Below are 14,429 nucleotides of genomic sequence, written 5' to 3'. Positions count from 1 at the left end.
TTTAAAACACAGCAGCATACAATAATGAAGAAAGTGTAAAAGCCCAGCACCATACAAAAGCATCTATTCACTTATAGAGCCACAATATAAACAGTTTGGAGATTTCTGCTTTTCAATGAGGAGTATTTGCCACTCAGTAACAAAAGACAACACAATACAAAGAATTCAAAGGGTAGGAACAAAGTAAACAGGATGAATGAAATGAGTACTTACTAATTTGTTTTCCTGCATGTATATTCTTTGTAACTTCAGGCAGCCCTTAGCTATGACAGTCATGCCTTCATCTGAGATCTTGTAACACTGGCCAAAATGGATATCTTTCAGTTCTCTGCATTTTGAGCCCAGCTGTAAACAAAGAGATTTGGTTCAATGCTCAGAAAATAAGGAGAGCAACATATTTCTAGTGAGATTTCTTTGTAACATTTTAAAGAAGCCATACCAAAGTTAAAGAATGATTTGTAAATTACTTTTAAAATGACATAAAATAATAAGGGCAACTAATAACATAGAACAATAATTTATAAACCATCTACTTTTTAACATACTTCTTTTAACTGCATCACAGAACACCAACATAAATAGACTTAACAGCTTTAAGTTCACACTTTACTAAAGTCTTAACAGTGTATGTAAATGGGGGAACCTAAATATATAAATTGCAGCATACTCATAAAAATCAGTATTATATAGCCATTAAAAACTGAATATCAAAAAAAACCTGGAATATCCTAAAAGTAAAAATATGAAAATGTATACACATTTTAAAGCAAAATATGCGTGTATTCATATAATCATGCACATATACAAAGAGACTGAAATACATACCAACATGTAGACAATTAGCTTTGATTAATGACTGTATAGAGGTTTATCTCTTTGAGTATCCTTTTTATTAATGCATTCATTAAATTAGCAGACAAAGTACTGCTTAACTATGGTATTTCCAAGCAAAATTTGTTTTGGTTGATTCTCCTCCCCACTCACTTCCTTTTCCCATTCTTCCACATGTCTCTTCAGCTTCCTTTGCCTCCTTTCTGCTTTCCTGTCATATGTTTCCTCTTATCCTCACCTTCTTCCTCAGAAGAGCTGCCCTCTCTCTTGATCTCCTTTCAAATTTCTCAATCTTTGCCCATACTTCTCTGCACCCGCCAGCCCCCCTCTGTCTCTGTCTCTTTGTTATTTCTGTCTCTTTCTCCTATTTCTGTCTGCCTCTTCCCCAACCCTGAGTGTGTGTGTGTGTGTGTGTGTGTGTATTAACAGCTGAGATTCGCATTTAAGACGAGATGTGCAGAATGTGGCATCTTTGTCTTTCTGCGTCTGGGTCGATTTGCTTGAAGAAATAATTTAAAGATCCATATATTGTTCCTGCAAATTTTATTTTATTTTTTTACAGCTAAGCAAAGTTCCACTGTGTGTATCGTATTTTTATTATCCATTCATTTGCTAATAGACATCTAGGCTGGTGTCACATCCTTGCTATAATGAATAAAGTAGTAATAAATGTGAATGCCCAAGTATCTCTGTAATAGGATGCAGAGCCCTGAGTATGTGCTGAGAAGTGGGATGGCCAGGGCCTACAGCAGACCTGTTATTACCCTGCAAAACCTTCATATAGACTTTTGAGAAAGTTTTGCTAGTTTACACTCCTCTTTCCCCACATCCTCACCATGATTTGCTTTTGATAGGGTGAGATGGAATCTTGATGTTATTTTAATTTGCATTTCCCTGATGGCTAGGAATGCTAAACACTTCTGTAAATATTTATTGGCTATCTGAGAATTGTCATCTCATTAGCTCATTTCTTTTCATTTTAGAGGGAGTATTCAATTTTTGCATTTCTCATGCATTCTAGATATTAGCTCTTGTCTGAAGTATAGTTGGCAAAGATTTCATCTCTTTTGCAAGCTGCCTGTTCATTTTGCTGACACTTAATTTTGTGTAGTCCCATTTATTAATTCTTGGGATTATTTCCAATTCAAAAAGTCCCCTCCTTTGCTCTATCTTCAACTGTTCCCTGTTTTCCTCTGGCAGTTTTGGGGTTTGTGTTAAGATTTTTGATGCACTGTGACTTGACTTTTCGTACAGTGTGAAAGACATGGATTTTAACTTCATTCTTCTCTTGCATACCCCTCATACACACATTGTATGTGTTTGACAATTTGTCAACATTAGGTGGTCAGAGCTGTGTGGGTTTTTTTCAGGGTCCTCTCTTCATTGGTCCTCATTTTTCTGAAAAGTATTTTGCAATCTTGACACAACAGGTGGGTAGTAGAATTTTGAGGTCAAATATTAGAATACCTCCAACTATGTTCTTTCTCCTTAGGAATTCTCTGGCTACTATTGGTTTTATGTTTTTCCTTATGAACTTTTGGATTGTGTTTTCTTCTTCAGTTAAAAAAAAAGTCATTGAAATTTTGATGGGGATTGTATTAAATCTGTGTATTAATTTTGATAATACAGACATTTTCATAACATGAATATTGCTAATCCAGGAAGGTCCTGCCATTGTCTGGTATATTCTCTGATTTCTTTTTTCAGTGTCTTCAAGTTTTCTTTGTAAAAGTCTTTCACTTCCTTGGTTAGGTTTAGTCCTGCATGTTTTTTAAAAAAAGCTTTTCTTAATTTCTTTCTTAAAAAGTTTGTTTCTACTAACTTTTGTACATTGATTTTGTATTCTGTAACTTTATTGAAAATGTATATCAGATCTAAGAGTTTTCTGGTAGAGTCTATAGGGTCCTCTAAGCATAGAATCATGCTGTACATGAATAAAGATAAGCTGTACTTTTTTCTCTCCTGTTTTTGTCCATTTTATGTTTTATATATTACGGTGAGTAGACATCCTTCTCATTACAGGTTTTATAAGAAACACTGTTTTTCCCATTTGGTATAATGTTGGCTATAGGCTTGTTGGCTGTAGCCTTTATTGTTTTATGCTATGTTCCTACTGTCGCTACTTTCTCTAGGACTTATGTCATGAAGGCAAGGTAAACAGTCAAATGCTTTTCTGAGTCTATGGAGATGATATGTGATTTCAGTCCTTGTCCTTACGTGTCCTTAAGTGTCTCTGAATGAATAAAATACTAATCAAAGTTGTGCGTGCAGAGCTAAGACATTTCTTCCAGTGCTGAAGATTTAGCAAAGGCTGTGTGTGTATGACAGCAGCACTCTATCACTCAACCACACCCCTGAAGAGCCTTTTTTAAGTGTACAAACACTTCAAGCCATGAATACTGCTTTGCATGCTTCTCTGTCACAGTTAATTCCAGATTTCAAAACTAAGTCCATGCATAGAAGAGGAAACCAGAAGAGGAGACAAGGAAATGAAGAACATGAATTCATTTTTATATCATCATCTACCTGTGCTCTAGTCTTCCCTTCACAATATAAGCAAAACATCATGGTAACTAGGTAGCCCAGTACAGCACAGGAGCTAAGCTGGGGATTTTGTACATAACATAATCTAAACATGATTTGAGACATTACCGTCATTGCAAATACCCATTAATATTAATATCAGCTTCAAATCCCATTTAATTCATCAAAAGAAGAGGTATATGCATAGAACTTATGCATAAGAAAGCCGAATCAAAACAATATCTAGAACTCTGAATTGGATCACATGTGTCTGAAAGATGATAAAAATAGCATTATTCAAAGTCTTCTAATATTACTTTAACCCTCACACAACCTCCCCATTTCTTTCCACATGGCCCATGCTCTTGGTCTACAACGGCAAAAGACTGGTGTTCTCTGGCTAGAATAAGTCCCAAGTTTTGGTACTTGGGAGTAGAGCACAGAGTTTGGATTCTGGCACTAAGAACACAGGCACTTTGCTGATAAATCTGAGATTGTATGAAAGTTCATATTTGTAGCACTGGGGAAACTTTTAAAAAGATATTAAATGTTCCAAACTGAAAGGGTTCAACCATGTGTCTAGCACAAATGACCAAAACAGACTTATCACCATAAGTCATCATACAGTTTCACAATTCTAGCTATAAAGAAGATTCTCCAGGCTTCCAATAAAACGTATATTCATACAAAGGAATGGGTTAAGATTGCTTCAAACTTCTTAACAATGTTAAAAGGAAAACAAAAGCAATACTACAGAACCCAAATGGCTGTATTTCTAGAAGAGAAATCTGCACTCGAGATTTTAAGTAAGCCTGAGGGTAGAATTAGAGGTTTGGAGTGGTGGTGGTGGTGGTGGTGGTTTTCCAGATACTTAAGTTCTTAAAAAAGAAAATTATTTCCCATGTACTTTTAATAAAGATGCATTTAAAGCACATACTCTACAAAACATGAGACTATCAAAGCAAGAAGACAGAAAAACTAGGTAATAGAAAATCTAATCTAACATCAAGATGAAAAGAACTAATGGATTATGCTGAAGTCATATTAAAATGACATAGTAATGCAACAGCCCTTATATATAAGAAGACCAGGTTAAAGTCTTCAGAGTATCCTAGCTAAGTTTCAGGTGGCAACTCTACTTAGTTGCAACTCCACTCATGCAACGCTAGTGCTGAATATAAAAACTAGCTAAGGAAGGTAGAAAGGCACCAATTCTCATCAAAGGAAAACATTTGAGAGAATGTAGCACATGATCATAGCATGTGACTAAATACTACTCAAAAGGCACAACAGAAGTCAGTCACAGGAGAATGAAGAGCAATAGGGTTAAATTCTCTCCTCTAGGGAAAGGAAGCAGCTGTCTAGCTGAAATGGATTAACTATGAAAAGCAAAAGAGCAAGGTAGAGAAAATGCTTTCTCCTTCTGAAAAAAGGCCAAGCATTCTCCTTCCTAGTGGGTACACTGATCACTCCCTTTCTGATAAAGGAGACATGTTCATTTCATCTCTACAACTCCTTTCCCTTAGGAACAAACTGCTCCCAAGAAACAAGCAGGCTTGACTCCTCCTACTAGGACTACTTTGCAGGCCTATGTTATCCAGCTATGACTAAGTCACATAGTTAAAGCTTAGAGTCATGTTAACAAGCCCATTTGGCTCTGGTAAAAGCAATATCCTCTACTTAAAACTTTCAGAAAAATAATTTTAGTGTATGCTATTCTAGCACTGTTTCTTTATTTTATTCTTAATCTATTTAGATTCTGGGCAACAAAGGACAGATGTGCCTGCAACCTCAACAATTACTGCATTAAAAAAAAAAAAAAAAAAAAAAAAAAAAAAAAAAAAAAAAAAAAAAACACTGACAAGTAAAATAACCTGAATGTAAGGAGTGACTGCGGCTTTGATGGGGTCTTAAACATCACTGTGTGATGACAAATTGGTGAAACTTGAGGCTAAGACAAGAGATTTAGGTTGATTGCATAGAATACTAGTACTTACAAGTGATTTTGATCCTTTTAAATACAAGGAAATGATATCATGGCAAGGAAACGGACCAAATGGACACTTAAAACAGATACGTTCATTATGTCAGTTCAAGCTAGTTATTAGAAAAAAAAGTCTGTCAGGAAGCAAGCTGTAAGGACTCACTACCAAAGTAGTAAACAGCAGTTAGTATCGTGTCAGTTACTGTCACTACGTTGGACAACATCCCCCACAAAGCAGATAAATCCTGACTAGACTAATTATCATTATTTTATCCATAAATATCCCAAGTCCTAGAATCCCCAGGCTGTATCAAATCAGTAAGTTTTGCTGTTGTCCTTCAAATCTCTCCGTGTTGTAAATATCTATTCCTACCCACAGAAAAACATTCAAAGAGCATCAAGCAAGACTTGTACATTTACCTATAAGTTTGCCCCGAGTCTCAAACCACAGATATGGAATACAAGTCTTGTAAGCATGGGATTCTCTATCAGGGAAGAGAAAGCTAAAGACACTGGAGCTGTGACCTTGCCAAGGGGATAGATCTCAATCAGATGGCTACCAACTAGCTGAGACTCACACACACACAAGAAATCAGTACCTTGAAAATAAGACATGTCTTTGTCTTGGTCACTGTTATTGAGGTAAAGGAACACCATGACCTTGGAAAGGAAAGGGTTTCTCTGGCTTATGCTTCCAACCATCCATCACTCAAATAGGACAGGAACCTGGTGGCAGGAACTGATGCAGAGGCCATGGAGGGGTACTTCTTACTGGCTTGCTCCCCATGGCTTATTCAACCTGGCTTCTTATAGAATCCAGGACCACCAGCCCAGGGGTGTCCCCACTCACAAGGGGCTCCCCCCACCCCAACTGATCACTAACCGAGAAAATGTTATATAGACTTACATACTTAGGAGTCCAGTCTCTGGAGGCATTTTCTCAAATGAGGTTTCTTCCTCTCAGATGACTACAGCTTGTGCCAAGTTGACATAAGTTAACCAGAACAACCCCTAAATAGAGCTTCATGTAGACCATCCAGTAAAAAGATCTGGGAAACACTGTGGGCTTTCCACAGATCCACCATAATGACATAAAACTAAGAGTACAAGAGGAAAAGTTGATTAACCAGGAGTCACTATACCCATTAATGAAACAATTTCTGCTTTCTAGTCTCCTGGATCCTCAGAGCATAAAAACCCAAGCAAACTGGAAAGTCAGCATTCTTCGTGGACACAGGGAAAATTGCTAGATAATCGTATTTCACTGGAACTGAAACTTCCTGGAAAAAGCATAGGAAACAGGAAAACCCGAGTTGAAATACACAAATTGCTAGAAGCTCAGGGTGGCCACTCTGAGAATGGAGCCCACAGGAAAGGGCAGCTATAAAGAAGACCCTTGGGCCTGTACAAGCTTTACCAACAGAAGTTCCAGTCTTCACAGACCATGTAAGAAAAAAAATCACTTCAGGATTCTGATTTACAAGAGGAAAAGTATTTTGAAATACACTAGAAAATTCTGGGTTGTTTCATTTTGTTTGTTTTGTTCAGACAGGCTCTCAACATGTAACCCTGGCTGGCCTACAACTCAGGAGAGCAAACCACACTGACCTAGAAATCACAGAGATCTAAGTGCTGGGATTAAAGCTATGTGCCATATGCCAGCTACATACATTCTGTTTTTTTGTTGTCGTTGTTGTTGTTGATGTTGTTGTTGTTGTTAATTCGAGACAGGGTTTCTCTGTGTAGCCATGGCTGTCCTAGACTTTGCAGACCAGGTTGACCTCAAACTCAGAGATCTGCCTGCCTCTGTCTCCCTGAGTATTGGGATTACAGGCATGCGCCATTGCACCAGGCCCAGCTTGTCATCAGAAGAAACTATTCACCAGAGCCCAGCATGCTAGAGTTTTGTCAGAGCCTAAGCACCTCCACCCCACCACCCTGCAAAGCTCCTTTCCTTGGGATTTAGTTTACTCCAGCTTCCTGTGCTTAACCTATGCCACCTAATGCACAAGAGAAAACAGAAATGTGAGTGGCTGTTAACACTCCCAGGACAAACTCCCCAAAGGGCTCAGCGCCCTCATCACAGAAAAACAATGGAAGACTCCCACTACTACACAGTCCTTCCCACACTCTCCTGAAGGCTCATTTCCAGAAGTATCTCTTAACAAAATATAATACCCACAAGGCATATAAAACAGTAAAAGAGAATTAAAAATTATTAGAACTGGAGTCAGTCAGAGCATATATATCTAATATGCTGACTGTTTTCATCAAAAATACAGGCAACATGCAAAAAGAGATGAATACATGAGGTATAAATTCTAAAAAGTAATCACAGTAAGAAATAAAAACACATTTTAGAAGAAATGTGGAATGTCTTGGACCGGCTCACCAGCAGGCTGGAGAGAGCTGAGTGGAACATGAGGGTTTCATTGTATGAAAACAGTAACTTCTGAAGCTGAAAGCAAACAGAAAAGACTAACGGCCAAGATCCACTGGCCAACTGCAAGAGCATAGTGTAACTGAAACGGGAACAGAGAACACCACGAGAAGGAAGGAGCAGCAGCATTAGAAGTACCTGAGCCTAAAAATTTCCTCAGATTACTGTTCGACACCAAATGCCAACCTAAGAAGGCTCAAATAATACCACAAGGGGTTATCAAACTACAGAAAATCAAAGGTGAAAGAAAAATCTTGTAGGAAGGTAGATGATAGGGATGTCCTGCCTACAGTAAAACAATGATAATATATCTACCCTCTTGTAAACTGTGCAAGAGAACAGGGGGAAATGTTTAAAGTTGGGTGAGCTCCTTGCTATTAGCTAAAGATACTAAAAAACAATGTCTATGTAAAATTCTATGCAAAAAAAAAAAAATCACAACTTTATTCATTATTACCTAAACAGGGCAGAAATTAAGATATCCAACTGTAGTTGAATGGAGAAGAAATAAACTAGATGTAGAGATAATGAAAGATTAAAAAAAGAAAGAAAGAAACCTTAAACATATATGACTAAGTGAAAAAAATCAAATATGAAAAAACTACACATTGCATAACTTCAAGTAAAATAAAGACATGCTAGAATAGTTAAAATTAGGAAATGGAAGAGTGGCCAAGGAAGAGCAGGAGAATCATGTAGAATAAATAGGCAGAGCAATAAAGATCTTTAGAACAATGAAAATGTTACTATGACCTTAAAATGCACATCATGTACCTATAACTCAGACTATGTAACAGCAGCAGGAAGCACTCGTGAACTGTGGGTGCAGGACAATGGTTTTGCTAATGAAGGTGCGTCATTTACAGTAAGTGGCCACTGAGAGACCATGGAGGACACTGTACAGGGATGGGAGCAGGACCTCTGCCCATTTTGCTCGTAATATAAAATTGTTCTTTTTCTTTAAGTCCTTTAAACTGTACATAAGGACCTAGGAACCAAACAGGTGGCCAGATAAGGCTATGTGCAACTGGACCTGATCACCCAAGTTTGAGTCCTGAGGCCCACATGGTGGGTGGGAGGTGAAAAAAGTGACAACAAGTTGTCACAACCACACATGCTACTATGCATATATACACAGACAGATGTTAGCTGAGATAGATGATGGGTTGATAGATAATTAAATTTAGATATGCACAGTATCCACAAAAATTAGAAGTTTATGAATTTTTCAATTAATTTTCAAAAGATTTAAGTAGAAAAAAAAACTGTATCCTGAGAATTGTAAGTTGAGGGATAAAAAAAGAAAGTACTTCAAAGCAATGATTCAGAAATATAAGAAAAACATCACAATTATTAGCCAATAAATAAAAAGCTATAATAACTTCAGACAGCAAAGTTCAGTTTAAGAAGTTATCAGGAATAAAATGGGAAATAAATAAAAACAAAGAGGACAAAACACACCAAGATGTCACAATAATTAGTAACACAGTATGCAACTAACCTTAAATGTCAGAATGTGTGAAGCAAAAGCTAGCTACAGGAAAAACAAATGACTCCATTGTGGCACTTAGGGATATTAATACTCTCCTGCCCCAAATTAACAGATCTACCAGAGGAGACAAAACAAAAACTATAAACAAAAACCAGTGAGGGCACAAGCTGAACTAAGTTCTACTCCACAGTCAAGTGACTGGATAAAGTGGGTTCTCTACACACCATCAGGACAAGAATACAGACTCATGGAAAGGTCTCTCTATCCTAAAAGCAAAGTTAAGAAGGACAGACAGACAGAGAGATAAATAGATATAGCAATCACATACTGTTGTGAGACCACATACAATTAAACTAAGAAGTAGTAACAGAAACTGAATTTTCCAAGTACTTTCAAATTATTCAATGTATCTTTAACACATGGGAAACAAGAAGGAAGAAAGGAGGAGGAAGGGAGGGAAAGAAGAAGGGAAACAGGCAGGCAGGCAGGAAGGCCAGGCCTCAAATATCACTTGAAAATATTCAACTAAATTAAAGTACAACACATCAAATTTTACAGAATGAAGAATTAAAACCATTTGTAAGAGAGGCCATTTACAGTGCAGATGCCATTATAAAATATCATTTGGATTCTGTTCTTGGGAAGTTGTTCACTGGCAGCATGCAAAATTACAACTCAAAGTTTTTAATCCTGATACTCTACTAAATTTTTTGTAATTTTTTTAATGTTTTCTATAAACAAAAGCATGCCACCTGCAAATAGAGGCATCTTTATTTCTTTGTTTTCATTTTAATGCATTTTACATGTAGAACTATGCTTGGATTAACATTATCTTCTTCATATATCTGCTAGTTTTTGGCTAAAACCTTGCTAAGAACTGTTACAAAGTCATTAAAGAGATCTTTGGATTTTTTGTTGTTGTTGTTGAATAGTTGGTTGAATGGCTGGCTAGGCAGTTGGACAGTTGATTAGTTAGTTGGTTGGTTATAGCTACAAATAAGCTTTTTTTTTTTTTTTTTTTTTAGAAGAATCTGAAAGGTTAGTGTTATTTTAAACGTTAAAATTTACCAGGAAAGGTGATTCTTTCAAAAAAATTTTTTTTAATAATTCAATCTCCATACTTACTTAAAGCCTACAAACTTTCTAACTCTTGAATCAGTTCTGTAGTTTTATCCCGAAGTCAATAATTTTTTCCATGCAATGCATTTTATGTCAATACCTCAGTGCCAAAGTCAGCTTTCACAATGTCAGATTTAGTGATTCAGTCTTTTCCTCAACCCACCCCCAACCAATCAACAAACTTAACAGTTTGATAGCTTACTTAAAAACATGGTTTTGGTTTTGCTTCTAATAGTCTTCTGTTCTTGGTTTTGTGATTGACTGTTATCATTTTCTTCCTTCTGCTAGCCTTGGAGTTAGCTTGCTCTGCATTCTTAAGTGCCCTCAGGTACTCACTGAGGCTGCCACTGTTTTTCAGGTCTACAGCTGTGAGCTGAAAGACTATAAATTAACCTCTTACAGAAGCACACACTGACTCATACATACTGTTATGCACTATTTTACTTTTACTCATCCAAAGGTTCTTTCTAATTTCCTTTGCGATTGCTTCTAGGAAACATTGGTTATTATGGGTACACTGTTCAATCTCCAAATATCTGAGACTTTTATAGCTTTTCTGTTTGGTTTCCAGGTTCATTCCATCATGGTCAAGGAAACTACTTAGTATAGTTTCAGTATTTTTAAGTTTTTTAAAAGAATCTAATTATGAGAAAATTCCATATGTAATATCAAGATAAATATTCTTCCATTTACTTATTAATATTTTATACAGAAATTTTGTTTTCCTTTAGTTTTTGTGAATATTTTTTATGTTTGTTTTTAAAAAAAAAAAACTGATTTTAAATGTTGATCTCAGAAGTCTATTGCTTAGGTTTCCTCAAAAACTGATTCTGTCCACTTAATATCTTTTAGTATACCGTATTTTTTATTTCTGCATGCCTGTAACTTTAGTCCCAAATTGGTTATTAGAAGGGCTAGAGAGATGGCTCTGTGGTTAAGATCAGCTGCTACTGTTGCAGAGGACCCAGGTTCAGATAGGAGCATTCGCATCCAGCAGTTCCAGGGGATCCGATGCCCTCTCCTGCTCTCCACAAACTCCGTGGCACATGGGATGCATATGTATCCACTCAGACATACACACACACATATCAGTAAATAAATTAAGTAGAATATTAAGATGTGGTGACTCGGGAAATTGGGTTCTCCTCCAGTCCTGGCATTTACAGTTTTGACAGCCAGGATATCAAGATTTTCATAAATACAAAAAGTATAAAGCAAAACAAACTTACACACACTCTCTGCACAGCCTCTGCAACCTGGCGCTCTACCTGGCTACTGCATTACATTCCTCTTCTTGCTACCCCTTCTTTGCACTTTCTGCCTGGACTGAGTCACAATTAGGTATTTCTACTTTTAGCCGCTCCTTTCATGTTCTTATTTGGGGACCGAGGGATGGGGTGGGGGGATATTTATGACACAGAGTATCACCAAGTGTATAGAATACAACCAGTGATGAAAACTGATGTCCTTATGCTTTCCTAAACATGTGTTCTGACCTGCACGTGCATGACTTCCTAAACCCTCCTGTATACAATGATGCTCTGATGGTCCTAATTTCAGAGAGAACACCAAAAACTAAACCAAAATCCTCTCCTGGAGACACTTCATCCTAGGCCTCAGAAAGGCTGCTGTATGCTTCCTCATATGTTGTACACAGCAACCACGAGATTTTTTTTCCTATTTGCCTTAAAATATTTTCAATCTGTGTCTACTGGTTTTCCATCATAAAAGTGTTGGCAAAATACATACATAATGCCTGCATTACCCCCTCAGGTAGCTCCCAACAGATACACACACATACACACACGAGATTAACTTGCAAATCATCTCTACACTATTCCCTCTGGGACAAGGGACCTGAGTCCCACACTGGGGACGCAGCTGCTATCTTTATGACTACTGCCAATAGGAAGAAACTGGATAACAATTTTTTTTTTTCCACAATGTGGTATTCCTTGTTGGCTTGGGTTTTTGGTTTGGTTTGGTTTGGTTGGTTGGTTGGTTGGTTGGTTGGTTGGCTGGCTGGCTGGCTGGCTGCGTTTCTGGTGTATCTCTGGCTGGCTTGGAACTCACTTTGTAACCAGGCTAGCCTCCACCTCCAATGTGCTGTTTCTTAACCCTCTCTACACGCCTGCTTGGTCTTTTGACTGTTTCTAGCAGATAGGGCATTTCTGGCTGCTTTTCAACATTTCTGTAGATTTTAAGCTCGAATATTTTTCTCATGGATTGGGGTTTGTTGATTGTTTGTTTGGCCAGGGCTGGAGAATGAACCTAGGGCCTTATGTGGTCTAGGCAAACATACTATCACTGAGCTATATCTCTGAATAGTTATTGAAAACTAAAAAACTCCTAACAGCCATATTGAAATTTACTGATGATTTTAATTATCATTTTCATATTGAAATGATGGGGTTTGTTCTGATGCTCAAGAACTGTTACTCCCCAGATATACCTATCCTTGTTGTGTAAACCTGCCTAAAACATGCCTGATTGGTTGTACCTATACCTTGCCTACACCTGAGCAAGGCAGAATGGAATAGGCATGGCTATGGTTCCCTGGCTTTTGAAGACAGGAAAATCACGGGAAATAGATGGAAAGGAAGAGAGGAGGAAGAAGGACAACAAGATGGGTTAGTGTGGAGAAGAGGCCATGTGAGCTGGGAGGAAGGACACCAATAGTAGCGTGGAAAGGGCCAGATGAAGAATAAAAGCACATATCTTGGGATTATGTATGGAACATAGACCAGATAAGGATGATTAAGGCAAATGGCATTTGATGGGGCCTGGATGGTGAGGTTACTGAGTCAGCATAGGTAAACTATCTGCCCTGCCCAAGGTAATAAGGCAATTATAAATTCTAACAGGTGTCTATGTCTAAGATAGTGGGTTAAATAATACCACCATGATATCTTGGGGCTAATAATAAACAGTGTATAGACCAACACTCATTTGGTTTTATTTACAACAACAAATGGCACCAACTAATTTAGTGTACACACCCTTTAAATCATACTTTATCATAGATTGGTGGGGGGAATAAGCTCCCAGCAAAACATTCCAAACTTAAAACCTAAAAACTCATTGGTCAAATACTGTCTCCTTAAACACTCCCACAATTAAAACACACCCTACTCTGGGCAGACCATAGACCTATTGTGGACAAACAGAAGACAAACATCAGATTGAACATAACAAAACTTGCTGCTGCTACCTCCCTCCACAGCTGGCTCAGCTCTGAGAGAGCACTAACAGCCACCATGGCTGTGGAGACATGGCAAGTTGAAGAGGAGAAACTGGGAGGCAGACAGACTTCTAGACAGAAATAGGCCTGAAACTGCATCAAAAATAAAAAGTGCCATGGCAGAGGGTGTTTGGATATCTTTGGCTTTGTTTTGATGGTCATATTCATGGATCTAGTTGCTGTGTTTAATGGTGATGGCTCTTCTCCATGCCTTCTCCAAGAAAGTTCAAGGAGAAAATGGGGGAAAAGCCAAGGGATGGAATATTAAGTTATGTACAATAAAAAAGGCACTCTTCCTAATAGAAACTAGATTAACAGCAGCTAAAATTCAAAGCTCTCTGACTATAAGATACTTGTCAGCTCTTTCTGGGAAGGGTCCACCAATACACTTTAGCAATAACTTAATCCCCAAATTTGATAAAGTTGGCTTTGCTTGTTACAGCCTAAACTGGCACAACTGCTATTAAGCTTCTTGCAAAGACAATCTAGGATTCAAAATTACAAGCTTTTCCTTAAGGACTTACTACATAAGTTCTTTTTTCTTAATAATAAATGACATGCCCTTACTGATCTAGAGGTTGGATCACATCAACTTTAGGTTTATGTAAGGAGAGATGATGTCACACTGCTCTGAAAAGGCCAGCCAGTCTCCTCATGAAGTGGAACTTCCACAGGAGAACTGGTGCCAAAGGGCATTTTGGCTTAAGATATATGTTCTGTTGGACAATGTAAGGACCCGAAATTAGGCTGGGAGACAAACATGCAAACTGCATCCCTCCCAAGTCAAAAAACTTTTAAT

The 14,429-nt window shown here is 37.7% G+C and overlaps 1 protein-coding gene across 1 annotated transcript in view; it reads right to left on the bottom strand.

Moving 5' to 3' along the window:
* Fbxl17 (F-box and leucine rich repeat protein 17) overlaps positions 1-14,429 on the bottom strand; it is a 456,093-nt gene that overhangs the window by 430,399 nt on the left and 11,265 nt on the right. Inside the window, exon 4 of the mRNA XM_055628378.1 lies at positions 214-345. Within this exon, the coding sequence (XP_055484353.1) occupies positions 214-345 (132 nt within the window). The remainder of the gene's footprint in view (positions 1-213; positions 346-14,429) is intronic.

Source organism: Psammomys obesus, unplaced genomic scaffold (assembly GCF_907164565.1).
Source record: "Psammomys obesus unplaced genomic scaffold, mPsaObe1.curated_primary_1811, whole genome shotgun sequence".
Taxonomy (NCBI): domain Eukaryota; kingdom Metazoa; phylum Chordata; class Mammalia; order Rodentia; family Muridae; genus Psammomys; species Psammomys obesus.
The sequence above is the reverse complement of the archived record's forward strand: the minus strand, read 5'-3'. Positions and strand labels throughout refer to the sequence as shown.